This window comes from Bombina bombina, chromosome 2 (assembly GCF_027579735.1).
Source record: "Bombina bombina isolate aBomBom1 chromosome 2, aBomBom1.pri, whole genome shotgun sequence".
Classification (NCBI taxonomy): domain Eukaryota; kingdom Metazoa; phylum Chordata; class Amphibia; order Anura; family Bombinatoridae; genus Bombina; species Bombina bombina.
Window position 1 is genome coordinate 202756135 of NC_069500.1, and position 20995 is coordinate 202777129.

Consider the following 20995-nt stretch of genomic DNA (forward strand, 5'->3'; position numbering starts at 1 on the left):
TCCTCTCACATGCGACTGCATGCCATGCCTCTCAAAAACAAGTGCGCAACACCGGCGCGAAAATGAGACTCTGCCTATGCTTTGGGAAAGCCCCTAAAGAATAAGGTGTCTAAAACAGTGCCTGCCGATATTATTATATCAAAATACCCAGATAAAATGATTCCTCAAGGCTAAATATGTGTTAATAATCAATCGATTTAGCCCAGAAAAAGTCTACAGTTTAAATAAGCCCTTGTGAAGCCCTTATTTACAATCGTAATAAACATGGCTTACCGGATCCCATAGGGAAAATGACAGCTTCCAGCATTACATCGTCTTGTTAGAATGTGTCATACCTCAAGCAGTAAGAGACTGCACACTGTTCCCCCAACTGAAGTTAATTGCTCTCAACAGTCCTGTGTGGAACAGCCATGGATTTTAGTTACGGTTGCTAAAATCATTTTCCTCATACAAACAGAATTCTTCATCTCTTTTCTGTTTCTGAGTAAATAGTACGTACCAGCACTATTTGAAAATAACAAACTCTTGATTGAATAATGAAAAACTACAGTTAAACACTAAAAAACTCTAAGCCATCTCCGTGGAGATGTTGCCTGTACAACGGCAAAGAGAATGACTGGGGTAGGCGGAGCCTAGGAGGGATCATGTGACCAGCTTTGCTGGGCTCTTTGCCATTTCCTGTTGGGGAAGAGAATATCCCACAAGTAAGGATGACGCCGTGGACCGGACACACCTATGTTGGAGAAATTGTACATTGTTGTTCTGTCAGAATGGGTAGATGAAGAAAAGTACGTTTGAAAGGTTGACATATGTTTGGTCCCCCCCCCATTTTCCCCAACCAAGAGCACCACTTTAAAACCCATCTGTCAGCTGTATTTATGGATTTTGAAAATGCTGTACTCTTTATGGTCTTGGTGGAACCATAAGCTGTGGCACTAGGTCTCATACCATTAAATCTGGTTAAATGCAGGATTTAGGCTTGTTTGTATGTATTTAAAAATAAACTCAGCTGTAGTGTAAACTAAACAGTGTTAAGTTAACCTGTCTCATTTCAAACACTGAGCAATCTTAGCCTGCCAGTATAACATTTTATGCAGATGTAAAAATCTTAGATAAAATGCCTCCTGGCATCTGGAAAGTCCTTGCATAAAGGGGCAGTAAATTGGAATGTAAAAAATACATATCTGCCAAAAGGGCACCTACCATTTGTGTATTGAGGAGGAAACATTTCTGCATGGTTTTAAATATAGAATTTCTACAGCATTGTCAAATAATCATAAATACACTGCTGCATATTGCTAAAAAAAATGTGTTTTATGAACCACTGGCCCCACCACACAACTACCACACTTAAAGTGAATGTAAATTTTGATGTTTAAGTGCCCGGTTTTTAAAACTTTGATTAAAAACAGGGGCACTTTAATTCATCAAAATTTACATTTCACTCCTGTTTTGACAAAAAACTTACCTTTTAAACTTCACAGCAGCTGCTGCTTCCTCCGGTCTCACAAGCCATTTCTGATGTCAGAAATGATTGATAGGTCATCCTCCAATCACAGATTTCCCCCCCGGGGGATTCAGTGTCTGATTCACTGCTGTGATTGGAGGAAGCCAGATACCTCATTTTAGACCCAGGAAGAGGCTTTGAAACAGGTAGAGGAAGCTGGAGCTGCTGTGAAGATTAAAAAGTAAGTTTATTTTCACAACAGGAGTGAAATGAAAATATTGATGAATTAAAGTGCCTCTGTTTTTAATCAAAGTTTTAAAAACTGGGCACTTTAGCATCAAAATTTACATTCACTTTAAGTTGCAATCTGAAATTGCATAAATAAATAAAAAAAACATTTACTAAGTAAGTTCTACCTACTCTGCAAATGAAAGTGATCTGCCGCCTGACTGGCACACACTGTATAAACTGAAATGCCAAGTCTGTCTCACACTGTGCATAGTGGTTTAGTGCACACTCAGAAATCCTCTCAAATGCTAATGCTTTACTCCTTGTAATGACATTTCCCATGCTCAATAGCACTCTCCTGTAGCCCCCTCTGGTGGCTGCCAAAATGTAAATAAATGTTTTAATTTTTTTAAATAGTTGTGCTTGCCTCATGGGGCCCACTGGGCCCCTGACAGGAGTCACCCTATTCACCCCTTGATCATGGTCCTGCCCCCCTACACACAACAGAGCTTTAATTCATCCCACTTTCCTATGATTCCTTAATCATATATATGACCAAGAGAAAAGGAGAAAAAAAAGTAGGAAAGGAAAAAGCAGGGTAAACTGGTACTGCTGCCAACTATTATGGAAAAATAAGGGTGGATCTCATGGACAATAACCATCATGAACGAAATGAATTTATCATTATTACATTTTGTTGTTTTTTTTTTTCAGAAGACAGAGTCCGTGAGCCATCACATGTCCACAAGACCACCATGAAATTGAGGTGGGGGGACTGTTTAGGCAGGTAGAGTTACTAAACGGTCACTGCGGCCTGCAGAACTTTTGTACCAAAAGCACCTTCAGAAGAGGCAAAATGGTAGAATTTGTTGAATGTTTGTAAAGTTGACAAAGTAGCTGCCTTGCAAATTTGTTAGAAAATACTGGGTTGTGATCAGCGCTTGTGTGGAAGTGAAGAATAAGAATATCAAAAATAAAGAAAAATAAATAATAAATGTTGAATATCGGTGAATCTGATTGCTGTTTTATGGGCAACCAAAGATAAATGCTTAAGTGTGAATAAAAATGTGAAAAGTAACACTTGGTAAACAACCTGAAAACAATTCAAATAGGTCAAGTGATTCAATAAACAAACTAAAATATCGACACACTATTAATAATAATAATGTCCTCAGATGAAAATCTCCTCAGATAAAGATTCCCAAAACAGAAAAAGTGTATGTCATATGCAAAGATATAAAGTCTTGTGGATTGAACCAAAAGGTGGTATAACGTTACCAGCCATAATAGACTTGCAGGGGTTAAGTCCTGTGTAGAGTTGCTCAGGTAATCGTTGTTGGAACTGTGCAGGTGTACACTCCAAGATACAGAGCGCAGCTGTGAAGAGACCGCTGTTTCCATGAACCGGTCTTGTAATGAATAAACCTGAAAAAGAATAAAAAACACAGCGCAGCTCCAACTCAAGTGAATTTATTTATAAACAAGGTGAGTGCACAATAACATAGATTGCACTCACCAGATAAAACACGCCGGAGCCTCCGGCTGTGAAGAGAAGACCAAAGCTTGAACAAAGGGTTAAAAGTCAGAAAGTCTCAAAATCTTCTTGTGATACAAGACTGAAAGGACAGAAGTTTGGCCTTTAAGGGAACTGGCTGAAACCCTTATCCAGACCATCCTCCAAAAATGTAAGAATTTAAGGAATTTTGAAAGAGTTGTAATGGTAATTTGTAGACACCAGGAAAGGAATGATTTCCAGACTTTGTAATAAATGCTTCTTATAACAGACTTTATGGCCTTAATCAAAGTGTCTATCACTTAAGCTGAAAAATCTCTCAAAGAGAAAGTCATGCTGTCAAATTGAGGTCTTTCCTGAGCGGAAAATGACAATGTTGGAGGACATTTGTACCAGATCTGCCAACCAAGTCATGCTGGGCGATGCCAGAGCAATTAGAAACACAAAGGTCCATTCCTGTTTTATCCTGGCTATGATCCTGAAGATTAAAAGAAAAGGAGACAATATGTTAATCAAATAGTCACTAGAGGAATAATTTGTGTATCTATTAAGAATTGTTTGTGGGTCCCAAGATCTCATAAAATACTGGGGTAGATTGTAATTCAAGAAATAGGTCATGAGGTCTATATATTTTTTTCCTCAACAATTCACAATCTGGTTAAATACTTCCTTATTTAAGGACCAGGGTGAAGGTACTGACAAGTGAGGAAGTCCACTTCCTAATTGTCCACATTCAAAATATTAATTGTTGAAATTATGCAATGACGGCATTTGTGGGCTACCTCTTTCATTGCTAAGGCGCTTTGAGAACCACCTTGTTAATTGATATAAGCCACTACTGTGACTGAAACGTCAGAAAAACGTTAGAAAAGACTCCTGTCATAACAGGGGCCAACTCTGGAAAGCACTCAAGATTGCATGGAGTTCCAAGATGTTGATCGGTAACCTCGCTTCCCAAGGAGACCAAACACCATGCACTCTCCAGAAACCCCCGAGACTGCATCCTAACCAAACACTGGGGTCCCTGGAAATTACTACCTAATTCGGATGGAGACATGAGGCACACGGAATCAATGATTGTTAAGTCTGTTACTAAATCAGACAATGTCTTGTCTTTAAGTCTAAAGAGATCTTCTGAGACACACTGTTGTAATTTCCACTCCACTGTTGCAACATTTGAAGCTGCAAAGGACATAAGTGGTTTCTGACAAAAAGTATGGCATCCAAAGCTACTACCATGAAACCAACTACTTCCATGTATTGGAGTGCTGTAAGAAGAAAAGTTTGTTGGAGAGGGGCACAGGCCTACTTCAATTTGAGTCTGCATCTGTGACAGATAGTCTCATTGTTACGGAGTCTATAATGAAGCCCAGAAAGGCAACTCTGGTATGTGAAAGTATTGAGCTTTTTGGGAGGTTGACTTGCAACCATATGAACAAAGAAACAGAAAAACTGTGTTTGTATGTTCCTAAACCATCAGTAAAAAAAGCAACCTGTACCATGATCTGGTCTAAGGAGCTTCTTCTATGCCCTGAGCTCTCACATAAAAAAACCCCACCAAGATGTTTGGTGGTGCTGCTGCCAGACCAAATGGGAGCACCACACATTGGTAATGTCTGATTGGAAAGGCAAATATAAGGAATATTGTATAATACCTGTGAATTTGCAAATAGACCGCTTTCAAGTCTATGACAGACATACATTAACCCTCCTGCACTGAAGGTCATATAATGGAAATAGTCTCCATTTTGAAAGTTAGAACTTTGAGAAATTTGCTCATTTTTGAGATCCAAGATCAGCCTGTAAGACGGCCATCACCTTTGATAGAAAGGAAGAACAGACTGTTTTGGCAGGTAACAGTTAACCACTTGAGGTCTGCACAGAAGGAAGGATCAGCAACTTCTCAAAATAAGCTCCCCAGCTTCAGAAATGGCCCTGGTCACCTGAGTGTCTGCTGAAAATGAGGATCAGAGTTCTGCTATGGGTGCCTCTCTTTTACTGAGTGGCTGAAAGTGCCTAAAACTGTATGAAGTGTTATCTGGTCTACACAACTATGTCCCCAGGCTATGTGAATCATGTTCATGTTAATAGCATGAAGGCTAAGAAGGTGCATGGTACTTACCTGTCAGCACCTTAGTTTACTGTGCCCAACTTAGCTGCAAAAGACTTCTCCGCACTGGGAGAAGATTTTAACTGCCTGACCTCTGTCCACTCCTTTGCTCTGTGTGTAGGCACTCTGAGGATAATAATGTATCTCACATCAGTTACCGAACCCCTTTCAATCAACGCATAGATTAACACTTCAAGTTCACCATCACTCCTTGCTGGAGACAAAAAAATTACTAAAAAATCATGGGAAAGTGTGAAGGATAAAAGCTCTTGTATGGGGTATTAAGCCTCCTCCTGTTGGACTTTAATACCACATTTGATGGCTTGTGGACTCTCGTCATCTTGTGAAATTTGTTAGAAACAATGTATCTTTAATTAATAATAAAAACAAAAAACTTACATTACACTTTTACTAAGAAATGGTTGATCATTTTGTTCCACTGGGGTGGGAGTTAAATCCACACTGGGTAAAAGAGGTGATATAGGCACATCTGTAATGGGTTTGACATCTGCAATTTTCAGGTGCTCCTGAGGTTTATTGAGAATATCCAAGTTAGTGTGTTCCTAACAAACAAAACAAAAAAAAACAAATTAAAAAAACAAAACATTCAAATATATAAACAATAAAAACAATTATCCACAAAGCAACAATATGGAGTTACTCCAAGGCTAAACAATAGATACAAGTTTTAACATGTGAACACCACTATGTATAGTTTTTACAGTGCTCAGTGTATAGATAATTGAAAGAGCATGTATTTCTTTATTCGTAGACCACATTATCCACTTTAGTATAGTACTTTATAACAAGAAAGCGAACAATCATTATTTGTCTCTCTCTCTCTGGGAATAAAAAGCAGCTCTGGAAAAATATAAAGGCCTGCCCTATTTCCATTGAGTCCAGATAATTCTCACACACCATTTTTCTCAAGGGGATTATGGACATACTAAATTCCCCAATATTATTTTTCACAATTAAATTTGTAATTTAAGGGACACAACCCTAATTTTTTCTTTCATGATTCAGATAGAGCATGACATTTTAAGCAACTTTCTAATGTACTCCTATTATCAAATTTTCTTTGTTCTCTTGCTATCTTTATTTTAAAAGCAGGAATGTAAATCTTAGCAGCCAGCCCATTTTAGGTTCAGCACCATGGATAGTGCTTGCTTATTGGATTGGAGGCTTACATTTACCCACCAATAAGCAAGCATAACCCAGGTTCTCAACCAAAAATGGGCAGGCTCCTATGAATCACATTCCTGCTTTTAAAATAAAAATAGCAAGAGAACGAAGAAATATTGATAATAGGAGTAAATTAGAAAGCTGCTAAAAATGGCATGCTCTATCTGAATCATGAAAAAAAAAAATTTGTGTTTAGTGTCCCTGTAAAAAAAAAGTCAAATTTTGGTTATATAGGAAACCTACAAACTAATTTTGATCACGATTCCCTTACCCAGTGTGAAAATAAATATCTAATCTGTGAGCTAGAGAAAAGTGTGTCACTGTCTCACAGTGTGACTTAGACACTATAAACCATTTAAAAAGGAGGGCTACTAAAATGCTACATGGTCTAGAAAAAACAAACTTACTTAATATGTAAAGCTTCAAGGAGAAGAGAGGTGATACAGCTAACTGTATCGCCTCATCAGCAGCACCACACCCTTGAATTGTAGCTAGCCATCACCAACTGCTGCAGTCCTGGAAGGCCAAACCAACCTTGGTACAATTGCATAAACATAGGCCACACTTTAGACAGTATACTCCATACTGTGAACCAGTTAAAGGGACAAATGTGCAAAAAAAGAAACATGCTGTAATGTAGCTGAACACATGTGGTAACTCAATGGGAAAGGCCTATGTGCATAACCAACAATCACCAACTAGCTCTGAATAGTGCATTTCTGCTCGAGACTACCTAGCTCTGCTAAGGATACCAAGAGAGCACTGTATATTTGCTCACACAAGTAAACTCAAAAGTAAATTTATCTTTAACAACTACACAAAGTTCCAAATATAATTTTCCTTACCATTTGGGTGGCCACTGTGATGTGATCACTCTCTTGCTCTTTTCCATCCTTACATGCTTCATTTTTAGCAGCATCAAGTGAAGAGTGCACAGTTTTTCTTGTAGCTACTCTACCTATATTGGGTTTTGGTTTCTGGAACCTGCCTCTCTGGAACACTGCAGGTTTTAACGATTCAGAACTTTCATTTTCCTGAGAGGACATTTCCTCTTTTCTAGTAACAAACATGATAATAAACTTAAATTACAATATTATAAATATGCAACTACAAAACAAATACAAAATCAGGAAATAACAATGCAGTTTAAAAACAGAATTTATGTTTACCTGATAAATTACTTTCTCCAACGGTGTGTCCGGTCCACGGCGTCATCCTTACTTGCGGGATATTCTCTTCCCCAACAGGAAATGGCAAAGAGCCCAGCAAAGCTGGTCACATGATCCCTCCTAGGCTCCGCCTACCCCAGTCATTCGACCGACGTTAAGGAGGAATATTTGCATAGGAGAAACCATATGATACCGTGGTGACTGTAGTTAAAGAAAATAAAATATCAGACCTGATTAAAAAACCAGGGCGGGCCGTGGACCGGACACACCGTTGGAGAAAGTAATTTATCAGGTAAACATAAATTCTGTTTTCTCCAACATAGGTGTGTCCGGTCCACGGCGTCATCCTTACTTGTGGGAACCAATACCAAAGCTTTAGGACACGGATGAAGGGAGGGAGCAAATCAGGTCACCTAAATGGAAGGCACCACGGCTTGCAAAACCTTTCTCCCAAAAATAGCCTCAGAAGAAGCAAAAGTATCAAACTTGACAAAATTGGGTAAAAGTGTGCAGTGAAGACCAAGTCGCTGCCCTACATATCTGATCAACAGAAGCCTCGTTCTTGAAGGCCCATGTGGAAGCCACAGCCCTAGTGGAATGAGCTGTGATTCTTTCGGGAGGCTGCCGTCCGGCAGTCTCGTAAGCCAATCTGATGATGCTTTTAATCCAAAAAGAGAGAGAGGTAGAAGTTGCTTTTTGACCTCTCCTTTTACCGGAATAAACAACAAACAAGGAAGATGTTTGTCTAAAATCCTTTGTAGCATCTAAATAGAATTTTAGAGCGCGAACAACATCCAAATTGTGCAACAAACGTTCCTTCTTCAAAACTGGTTTCGGACACAGAGAAGGTACGATAATCTCCTGGTTAATGTTTTTGTTAGAAACAAATTTTGGAAGAAAACCAGGTTTAGTACGTAAAACCACCTTATCTGCATGGAACACCAGATAAGGAGGAGAACACTGCAGAGCAGATAATTCTGAAACTCTTCTAGCAGAAGAAATTGCAACCAAAAACAAAACTTTCCAAGTTAATATCAACGGAATGTAAGGGTTCAAACGGAACCCCCTGAAGAACTGAAAGAACTAAGTTGAGACTCCAAGGAGGAGTCAAAGGTTTGTAAACAGGCTTGATTCTGACCAGAGCCTGAACAAAGGCTTGAACATCTGGCACAGCTGCCAGCTTTTTGTGAAGTAACACAGACAAGGCAGAAATCTGTCCCTTCAGGGAACTTGCAGATAATCCTTTTTCCAATCCTTCTTGAAGGAAGGATAGAATCTTAGGAATCTTAACCTTGTCCCAAGGGAATCCTTTAGATTCACACCAACAGATATATTTTTTCCAAATTTTGTGGTAAATCTTTCTAGTTACAGGCTTTCTGGCCTGAACAAGAGTATCGATAACAGAATCTGAGAACCCTCGCTTCGATAAGATCAAGCGTTCAATCTCCAAGCAGTCAGCTGGAGTGAGACCAGATTCGGATGTTCGAACGGACCCTGAACAAGAAGGTCTCGTCTCAAAGGTAGCTTCCATGGTGGAGCCGATGACATATTCACCAGATCTGCATACCAAGTCCTGCGTGGCCACGCAGGAGCTATCAAGATCACTGACGCCCTCTCCTGATTGATCCTGGCTACCAGCCTGGGGATGAGAGGAAACGGCGGGAACACATAAGCTAGTTTGAAGGTCCAAGGTGCTACTAGTGCATCCACTAGAGCCGCCTTGGGATCCCTGGATCTGGACCCGTAGCAAGGAACTTTGAAGTTCTGACGAGAGGCCATCAGATCCATGTCTGGAATGCCCCACAGTTGAGTGACTTGGGCAAAGATTTCCGGATGGAGTTCCCACTCCCCCGGATGCAATGTCTGACGACTCAGAAAATCCGCTTCCCAATTTTCCACTCCTGGGATGTGGATAGCAGACAGGTGGCAGGAGTGAGACTCCGCCCATAGAATGATTTTGGTCACTTCTTCCATCGCTAGGGAACTCCTTGTTCCCCCCTGATGGTTGATGTACGCAACAGTTGTCATGTTGTCTGATTGAAACCGTATGAACTTGGCCCTCGCTAGCTGAGGCCAAGCTTTGAGAGCATTGAATATCGCTCTCAGTTCCAGAATATTTATCGGTAGAAGAGATTCTTCCCGAGACCAAAGACCCTGAGCTTTCAGGGATCCCCAGACCGCGCCCCAGCCCATCAGACTGGCGTCGGTCGTGACAATGACCCACTCTGGTCTGCGGAAGGTCATCCCTTGTGACAGGTTGTCCAGGGACAGCCACCAACGGAGTGAGTCTCTGGTCCTCTGATTTACTTGTATCTTCGGAGACAAGTCTGTATAGTCCCCATTCCACTGACTGAGCATGCACAGTTGTAATGGTCTTAGATGAATGCGCGCAAAAGGAACTATGTCCATTGCCGCTACCATCAAACCTATCACTTCCATGCACTGCGCTATGGAAGGAAGAGGAACGGAATGAAGTATCCGACAAGAGTCTAGAAGTTTTGTTTTTCTGGCTTCTGTCAGAAAAATCCTCATTTCTAAGGAGTCTATTATTGTTCCCAAGAAGGGAACCCTTGTTGAAGGAGATAGAGAACTCTTTTCCACGTTCACTTTCCATCCGTGAGATCTGAGAAAGGCCAGGACAATGTCCGTGTGAGCCTTTGCTTGAGGAAGGGACGACGCTTGAATCAGAATGTCGTCCAAGTAAGGTACTACGGCAATGCCCCTTGGTCTTAGCACAGCTAGAAGGGACCCTAGTACCTTTGTGAAAATCCTTGGAGCAGTGGCTAATCCGAAAGGAAGCGCCACGAACTGGTAATGCTTGTCCAGGAATGCGAACCTTAGGAACCGATGATGTTCCTTGTGGATAGGAATATGTAGATACGCATCCTTTAAATCCACCGTGGTCATGAATTGACCTTCCTGGATGGAAGGAAGAATTGTTCGAATGGTTTCCATCTTGAACGATGGAACCTTGAGAAACTTGTTTAAGATCTTGAGATCTAAGATTGGTCTGAACGTTCCCTCTTTTTTGGGAACTATGAACAGATTGGAGTAGAACCCCATCCCTTGTTCTCCTAATGGAACAGGATGAATCACTCCCATTTTTAACAGGTCTTCTACACAATGTAAGAATGCCTGTCTTTTTATGTGGTCTGAAGACAACTGAGACCTGTGGAACCTCCCCCTTGGGGGAAGCCCCTTGAACTCCAGAAAATAACCTTGGGAGACTATTTCTAGCGCCCAAGGATCCAGAACATCTCTTGCCCAAGCCTGAGCGAAGAGAGAGAGTCTGCCCCCCACCAGATCCGGTCCCGGATCGGGGGCCAACATTTCATGCTGTCTTGGTAGCAGTGGCAGGTTTCTTGGCCTGCTTTCCCTTGTTCCAGCCTTGCATTGGTCTCCAAGCTGGCTTGGCTTGAGAAGTATTACCCTCTTGCTTAGAGGACGTAGCACTTTGGGCTGGTCCGTTTCTACGAAAGGGACGAAAATTAGGTTTATTTTTGGCCTTGAAAGGCCGATCCTGAGGAAGGGCGTGGCCCTTACCCCCAGTGATATCAGAGATAATCTCTTTCAAGTCAGGGCCAAACAGCGTTTTCCCCTTGAAAGGAATGTTAAGTAGCTTGTTCTTGGAAGACGCATCAGCTGACCAAGATTTCAACCAAAGCGCTCTGCGCGCCACAATAGCAAACCCAGAATTCTTAGCCGCTAACCTAGCCAATTGCAAAGTGGCGTCTAAGGTGAAAGAATTAGCCAATTTGAGAGCATTGATTCTGTCCATAATCTTCTCATAAGGAGGAGAATCACTATCGACCGCCTTTACCAGCTCATCGAACCAGAAACACGCGGCTGTAGCGACAGGGACAATGCATGAAATTGGTTGTAGAAGGTAACCCTGCTGAACAAACATCTTTTTAAGTAAACCTTCTAATTTTTTATCCATAGGATCTTTGAAAGCACAACTATCTTCTATGGGTATAGTGGTGCGTTTGTTTAAGGTGGAAACCGCTCCCTCGACCTTGGGGACTGTCTGCCATAAGTCCTTTCTGGGGTCGACCATAGGAAACAATTTTTTAAATATGGGGGGAGGGACGAAAGGAATACCGGGCCTTTCCCATTCTTTATTTACAATGTCCGCCACCCGCTTGGGTATAGGAAAAGCTTCTGGGAGCCCCGGGACCTCTAGGAACTTGTCCATTTTACATAGTTTCTCTGGGATGACCAACTTGTCACAATCATCCAGAGTGGATAATACCTCCTTAAGCAGAATGCGGAGATGTTCCAACTTAAATTTAAACGTAATCACATCAGGTTCAGCTTGTTGAGAAATGTTCCCTGAATCAGTAATTTCTCCCTCAGACAAAACCTCCCTGGCCCCATCAGACTGGTTTAGGGGCCCTTCAGAACCATTATTATCAGCGTCGTCATGCTCTTCAGTATCTAAAACAGAGCAGTCGCGCTTACGCTGATAAGTGTTCATTTTGGCTAAAATGTTTTTGACAGAATTATCCATTACAGCCGTTAATTGTTGCATAGTAAGGAGTATTGGCGCGCTAGATGTACTAGGGGCCTCCTGAGTGGGCAAGACTCGTGTAGACGGAGGGAATGATGCAGTACCATGCTTACTCCCCTCACTTGAGGAATCATCTTGGGCATCATTGTCATTGTCACATAAATCACATTTATTTAAATGAGAAGGAACTCTGGCTTCCCCACATTCAGAACACAGTCTATCTTGTAGTTCAGACATGTTAAACAGGCATAAACTTGATAACAAAGTACAAAAAACGTTTTAAAATAAAACCGTTACTGTCACTTTAAATTTTAAACTGAACACACTTTATTACTGCAATTGCGAAAAAATATGAAGGAATTGTTCAAAATTCACCAAAATTTCACCACAGTGTCTTAAAGCCTTAAAAGTATTGCACACCAAATTTGGAAGCTTTAACCCTTAAAATAACGGAACCGGAGCCGTTTTTAACTTTAACCCCTTTACAGTCCCTGGTATCTGCTTTGCTGAGACCCAACCAAGCCCAAAGGGGAATACGATACCAAATGACGCCTTCAGAAAGTCTTTTCTAAGTATCAGAGCTCCTCACACATGCGACTGCATGTCATGCCTCTCAAAAACAAGTGCGCAACACCGGCGCGAAAACGAGGCTCTGCCTATGATTTGGGAAAGCCCCTAAAGAATAAGGTGTCTAAAACAGTGCCTGCCGATATAATCTTATCAAAATACCCAGATTAAATGATTCCTCAAGGCTAAATATGTGTTAATAATGAATCGATTTAGCCCAGAAAAAGTCTACAGTCTTAATAAGCCCTTGTGAAGCCCTTATTTACTATCTTAATAAACATGGCTTACCGGATCCCATAGGGAAAATGACAGCTTCCAGCATTACATCGTCTTGTTAGAATGTGTCATACCTCAAGCAGCAAGAGACTGCTCACTGTTCCCCCAACTGAAGTTAATTGCTCTCAACAGTCCTGTGTGGAACAGCCATGGATTTTAGTAACGGTTGCTAAAATCATTTTCCTCATACAAACAGAAATCTTCATCTCTTTTCTGTTTCTGAGTAAATAGTACATACCAGCACTATTTTAAAATAACAAACTCTTGATTGAATAATAAAAACTACAGTTAAACACTAAAAAACTCTAAGCCATCTCCGTGGAGATGTTGCCTGTACAACGGCAAAGAGAATGACTGGGGTAGGCGGAGCCTAGGAGGGATCATGTGACCAGCTTTGCTGGGCTCTTTGCCATTTCCTGTTGGGGAAGAGAATATCCCGCAAGTAAGGATGACGCCGTGGACCGGACACACCTATGTTGGAGAAAATATATAAATATTCAAACATTTTCTAGAACCTATATAAGAGAATTATTTTTGCTTTGCTTCAAAAAAACATGAATACCTAAATGAACAAAATGGTGTCAGTTGTGTACAACTACTCATTGGCTAACCAGTATCTTCAACTAATGCTCACTAAAAGATTGCTCATTGTGCTTACCAGCCAATCAGCAACTGCACAACTTTTACTGCTTGTATTAATTTCGGTTTAAATTTAAACTGACTTTCCTTTACTTTTCTACAAAATGAAAAATCCAACCTATTAAAACAGGTTTCTTTCATTTGTGTAAGGAGAAAAATACCAGTATATTTCTATATAAAGTATTATCAACCAACAGTGAGAAAAAAGTGTCATAAATGCAAAAATCCTATTTAAATCCCCTTCATTTTAAATGTATTTCAGAGGTTAAAAGTATGTTCAACAACAAACTTTTTTCTCTAGAATTAGTATCCTTTTTCAATTTTTAATTTTTTTTATATATATATATATATATACATATATATATATATATATATATATATATATATATATATATATATATATATATATATATATATATACACACACACACATGTTTATATATGGAATAAATACTTTTTATTTCACCTTTTTCAAGTCCAGTGAGAGCTTGTGTTAAACCTTGATATTGAACTTTCTATAGCACCCTAGCCGAATTGGAATCTATTGTTTGTGGTAGTGCACTTATTTCAGTGGATTATATATATATATATATATATATATATATATATATATATATATACACACACACACACCCAATGCACACACACATACCTTAAAATACTGTTTTCTTATTCTCTAGACAGCAAATAACTTTGAGACTTCCCCTGACGCACACAAAAAAATAAAAATAAAACCTTACATAGATGTTGGAGTACTATTATCCACAGACGACTCAATTAGACTCGAAGAAGAGTCGTCATCATTAACCTGCCCTGGAGTTCTTGAAGACAACTCAGGAGAATGGAATTCTTCCTTAGTACACTGTAATACTGTTGAACTTTCATTGTCTCTATTTATGGCACCTGATGTATTTTTGTCTTCATTCTTAAAGTGCTGCAGAAAAAGAATAATACATATTAAAACGACCTATACCTTAAGTTTAACATTTTGGTTTTATATAAAACTAGAGAAATATTTAGTGCAAAAGTAAAAGTAATGAATCTCAAAAGAACTGATGTAATTTAAAGAGACGGTCTACTCCAATTTGTTTTATTTTTTAAAAAGATAGATGATCCCTTAATTACCCATTCCCCAGTTTTGCACAGCCAACATGGTTATATTAATACACTTTTTACCTCTGTGATAACCTTGTATCTAAGCCTCTGCAGGCTGCCCCCTTATCACATGGCTATTTATTTATTTATTATATATTGACTTGCAATTTAGCTAATAAGGGCTCGATTTATCAAGTCCTTTGTCTCACAAATGACTACAGGTTCTCACAAGAAAACTTGCAGTCACGATTTATCAAGCAAGTCATCAAAAAAAAAAATGAAAAAAAAAAAAATAGGGCCGACTAGATCATTTAGAACTATCTTAACTAGATAGTCTATATATAGATTTATAATGACATAATAAAAATCATAAAATGAAACTATACTATTATATCGTATAATACAAGGGACATTAATACAAGCGTGATAGGCTTTCCCATTTAAACCCCATTTACACGCTACATGATACAGCAGTATTATTTTGTTTTAGTTACAACAGGGGTAAAATTCTCTCACTTCGAATATATCAACAAATGACAACAATATTGCGAATAACGGCATCACTAAATTAAATCACTAGTAATATGCCCATTATTATTATTTTTTATAGATAAACACATGTATTGTTCTTTGACTCAAATAAGAGCTAAAAGAATCCAACCGATAGTGACACATAACAGACATAGGCATGTGTCTGTATACACCCCTTTATTATGATAGGCCAATCCTTAAGAGACATTGTCTTAATGGTAACGGCGGAGATTGACAGCCCATGCAACAGACATAGACATAAGTCTGTACACACCCCTCTATCACGATAGGCCGATCCAAAAGAGGCACAGTCTCCATGGCAACGGCGGAGCTCGGCAGTTCATTGCTGCTCAGCTGACCACACAACACGGAAATAGGACGCTTAGATTTATACACTATTAAGGAAAACAGCAAAATATAACTTGCCTAATCGGATCGCATCACTTATCTTCCACACATTGGAGTTTACACAAGTCAAATCATTGACGGCTAAGGTTAGTGCGAAATTGATCAAAAATAAAATATGGGTACAACATGATCAATATGATAAATACAATGCAATAGGAACTAGGGTTATAACATCATTATATTAGATACAATCTAGCATTATTGCAAGAAACTAACATATTAAATTGACAAGGTAAATACGCTGCAAAGAGAATTAGATTTACATTATTTTTTTTATTTATTTATTTATTGAGGTTAAGATCACAATACAGCATAAATGTGATACATCAAAAAAGAAAAGGAAATGCATAAGTACAGAAGAAAAATATTCACAATATACAGATCATGAAAAACATGTTAGTATTTATGTTGCATCACCAAAAAAGAAAACAAAAACAAAAGAGACAAAAAAAACAACAAAAAGAAAAAAAAAAGTAGTCTCAACCTCATTTTTTGAATTTTTTCCCCTAGCTTCAGGGTATTCATAATGAAAATAAATAGAACATAGTGACATATTGCTTATTCTGTAAATTAAACTTTCAGGTGCAACGTAAACCATGATTTACCTTGTTTTGTCGTACTATATCTTATTTTTAAAGTAACCACCTAAGCAGTTGTTGAATTTCGCCCTTTTCCTTCCTTCCCCTTCCTTCTCTTTCCTCCCTTCCCGTCTTAGATCCTTTATTCACATATAGATCAACCCACCTAACTAACCTGATCAACTAAGGGAAGGGGGACCTAAATAACCAACCAGTACTAAATATATTAACACCAAAACAAAACATTAACCATCACCAAAAACAAAAAAAAAAAAAAAAAAAAAAAAAAAAAAGGGTGGGCTGAAAGATGAGCAAGGAGACTACCATAGTCCCAATAGTACCAGTTCTGAGTTCCTAAATGGGTATATCATATATTCTCTTTCATTAAGTGGGAATATTTTAATGAAAATTGTCCATTTTTTAAAGAAATTTTCAATATCCTTCTCTTCTTCTATGTTAGTGTCTCTTTGCTCTATCATATATTGCTTTTTTAGACAATTTTTAAGCTCATTTATACTGGGACTTGTCCTTCCTTTCCATTTTTTAAAAATTAAATATCTTGCCGCCAGAATAATCATATTAACTATTTTATTATGCTTCCGAAGGTCTTTTGTTGCTTCCCATAAAAAGATTACAGAGCTTATGTCTAGCCTCAGGGGAGAGATTTTTAAAACTTGATTAATCCAGTATTCTATTTTAGCCCAGAAATTTTTAATCTTAGGGCAGTCCCAGATCATATGAATAAGATCTGCCGAGGGTAATGAGCATTTTGGACATATACAGAAATTAGTATTTCCGCATCTTGTCCCTTTTTTTGGAGTATAGTAAGTCCTATACAGTAACTTAATGTGGGATTCTCTCCATGTGGCTGATAGAGTGTTTTGTGATACTTTTAAAATAGAAGTCTGGATTTTATTTAGATTTATGGGATATTGAGATATCATAGAATCCCATGCATCTGCTAAGTTACCTAGATTCATCTCCCCTTTATTGGATATTAATAATTGATAGCATGGTGAGATTGACATAAACCCATTTTTCGCCAACACAAGCCAATTCTCCAGCTTCCCCCAGGACCAGTTCCAACCAGATTCATTTATCATCTTAGTTATGAAGTGTCTGATTTGTAAATATGCAAAGAATTCTTTATTGCTGAGGCTGAATTCTCTTTTTAAACTCTCAAATGTTTTTATACAATGGCCATTCCAGTCTATCATCTGAGAGATATTATTCAAGCCTAATATATGCCATTTTTGGAAAGGTGCCGATTGTAGTCCCGCTTGAAATTTAGGATTCCCTTTAATTGGCATATAGTTGGAGACCTTTCCTTTGATAGATAATAACCTACATATCTTCCTCCACGCCTGTAATGGATATATTAATGTTTTGAATATTTTAATTTCCTGGGGGACTGCCTTAGGATCGCAGTGTATTAAGGCTGTGGGGAGGTACGGTAGACTTACATTTTTTTCGAGTTCGTTATTTGTTACGTAATCTTTGTTTAGAATCCAATCTACAACAATTCGGGCCAGTGAGGCCAGGTTGTAGAATTGTATATCCGGCAGTGCAAGTCCACCGTACTTCCTAGGGAGTGAAAGTTTCATTAACGAAATTCTGGGTTTTTTATTCTGCCATATAAAAATTCTCATCATACTATTAATTTTTTCGATATCCTTCCTTTTTAGAATTATTGGAGTGTTCTGTAGGATAAATAATAACTTTGGGAGCAAAATCATTTTGAATGCGGCAATTCGACCTGAGATCGAGAGTGGGAGATTTTGCCATAATTTCAAACTCATCTCAATCTCTCTCAGTACTGGTTTTATATTAAGATCATAGCATTTATCAAAATCAGAGGTGATCATTATCCCCAAATATCTAAATGATTCTGAGACTCTGAAAGGAATTTCTATCAAGGAGTCTGGATGTCTTCTAATCCATAATAACTCAGATTTTAACACATTGATCCTGTAACCCGAGAAGGATCCGAATTGTTCTATAATTGAGACAAGTATAGGTATATTATTTCGCGTATTAGAGATGTACAGCAAGATATCATCCGCGTATAGGGCGATTTTAAGCTCTGCTTTACCTATTTTAATTCCTTCCATTTGTGTTCTTATTGCTATTGCCAGAGGTTCAATTGAAATGTTGAAGAGAAGAGGAGAGAGGGGGCATCCCTGGCGCGTTCCCCTTTCCAGTAGTATCTCAGAGGAGAATGTATTATTGACAATTAGCCTCGTAAATGATTTTTTATATAAGTTTTCCACAAATTTAGGAAAACGCCCACTGAAACCAAACCTGTGGAGAGACGAGAGCAAGTGATCATGATGAATTGAATCAAATGCTTTTTCTGCATCAATTGAAACAATTGCTAGATCTGGGGAATCACCCTCTCTCCTCTGCCCCAACAACTCAATAGACTTAAAATAGTCTATAATGGAGAGGCGGAGCTTGGCCAAGCAGGCAAATGGCCGCATAGTCACATCGCTCCGGCACAGCACCAAGACCTGTCACCCTTAAAACAGTGTCTAGCTCTTTCAACCAGCTGCAAACAGTGGTTAAACAACCAAAGTCCCACATGTGAGTAAACTCGAAACCAGGAGGGACCGGACCCGCATGCAATTTAACAGAAAGCAGGAGCAACGGAGCGCTCCGTCGCCATCTTTACAAATTCGCAACTGCGACGGTAAAGGATCCCTCACAATACACGATGACTGGAGACCCGATGGGGTAAGAGCTCACACCAGTTTGTTCATAAAAGGCTCCACACGTCTCACACCAGAGAGAACACGGTACAAATAACTCCACTTAATGCATAACATGCCGTAAAAACGGATCACAAAAATAACAATAAAATGATCAGCACAGTATTGGGAAATCCTCTAAGGAGCTGAACAAAACAGTTTTCAACAGATCAACAAGAGAACATACTCTAAAACTGCCTCATAAAATATAGAAGGACAACACGAACCAGAAATTAACGCATAGCACTGCGCATTGTGCATAAACCACAACATACGCCATCAGGCCTAAACAGACTTCTGCAGTTTGCTGCATCACAAGTTCTCACACTGAATTTTCTGAATTGCTCACCTGCAGCAACCATGACATCCAAGAACAAAGGCAAAGGGGACAAAAACCCTAAAGGACAGTCGCAGTCCAACACGCTGGTAAGCTCCTTTTTCCAATCCAATACATCAGAAACACAAGAATCAAACTCCACAGACGGCACCTTCCAAAATGACCCAATATCATCTCCTGACTACATGATACAACTTAAACAGGACATAGCAAAACTACCATCCAAAGAAGATTTTGAATCTCTCAAATCTCTCATAACAAGAGAACTATCCACGCTGCGCAAAGACATAACAGAGATGGGAGAGAGGATAGTAACAGTTGAGGAAACGCAAGACATAACCACTGAAGCTGTCTGCTCATTATACAATCAAACCAGCACACATGAAAGCAAATTAGAAGCCCTACAAGAAAAGATAGAGGACTTAGAGAATAGGGGACGGAGGAGTAACCTCCGCATCAGAGGCATACCCGAGATAATAAAGCCAACAGACCTGCTGGAATACTTACAAGGACTTTTCCGTCAAATACTGGGAAACCAACAGGCCCCACCGGTAGAAATAGAAAGAGCCCATAGATCTCTCCGTCCCCCACCATCACCTAATGCTCCCCCCAGGGACATTATCCTCAAATTCCTCAGATTTAACGACAGAGAAACCATATGGCAGAAAGCTAGATCCTCCCACACAATCACATACATGGACCATGAGCTACAGATTTATCCGGACCTGAGCCCCAGCACCATACAAAAGAGAAAGGAAACCCGCTTCATCACTTCTATACTCCAGGACAGAAACATCAAATATCGCTGGGGATTCCCCTTCAGCTTAATCGTACCCCATGAAGGAACTACCATCATTTACAAAGGTATACAAGACCTGGACAAACTCTCTAAAGGACTGGGAATCCCCTTGAAACTACCTGGCCCACCCTCCTCAGCCGAAGGCCCCCAACCCTCAGCTGCACATACTCCATTCTCAAGCTTGCAGAAAACAACTTGGAACAAAGTTCAGTCCCTTAAGAAACGAAAAGAAAATATGAACATTTCTCCTGTATCACTAAGAGACTGACCAAGACAATTGTCTTATTTGAACTGTTCATCCTGGGTAAGACCTTGAAATGTAAAACCTGTTACCATTACTAGTCAGAAGATAGTACACTAACTGTTTAGCTACTTGCTAGTTAAGTTAAGCAAAATGTTATTTCCTGTTGATCTGTTCTCTCCACCATAACCCTATAAGGGCCTTTCTAATTTAACAAGGTTTTGGTTGATAGCCATTAGCATAGATAATCACATTGTTATTCTTATATTTAATATTTACATTCTTGCTGCTGTAAACCTCAGATTGAAATGAAAGGAATTTCAATCCTCCCTTTGGCTTCTAGCCATTCCCCCCCCCCTAGTTAACTATCCTACCCCCATTGATGACCATTTAAGCATAATGAAACATACTGTAATGTTCATATTGTTCACTCCTATAAATGTACAATGTATACGCTCTTTTTATTTCACATTTCCATGTTGGTTCTTATACCGTCCAGGCCTGAGAAATAGCCTAACACTGTCTCCACATACCCGACACAACGTAGTCCCACCAAGGATAAATCACCATGAGTAAAAATAAAACCAATAACAGACAATTATCTTTTCTAACGAT

General features: G+C 39.3%; 1 protein-coding gene across 1 annotated transcript in view; it reads right to left on the bottom strand.

The window, feature by feature from the left end:
* Positions 1 to 20995, bottom strand: part of BDP1 (B double prime 1, subunit of RNA polymerase III transcription initiation factor IIIB) — a 437422-nt gene that overhangs the window by 176118 nt on the left and 240309 nt on the right. Inside the window, exons 25-27 of the mRNA XM_053701442.1 lie at positions 14385 to 14578; positions 7329 to 7539; positions 5698 to 5861 (exon numbers count right to left, since the gene is read on the bottom strand). Of these exons, the coding sequence (XP_053557417.1) occupies positions 5698 to 5861; positions 7329 to 7539; positions 14385 to 14578 (569 nt within the window). The remainder of the gene's footprint in view (positions 1 to 5697; positions 5862 to 7328; positions 7540 to 14384; positions 14579 to 20995) is intronic.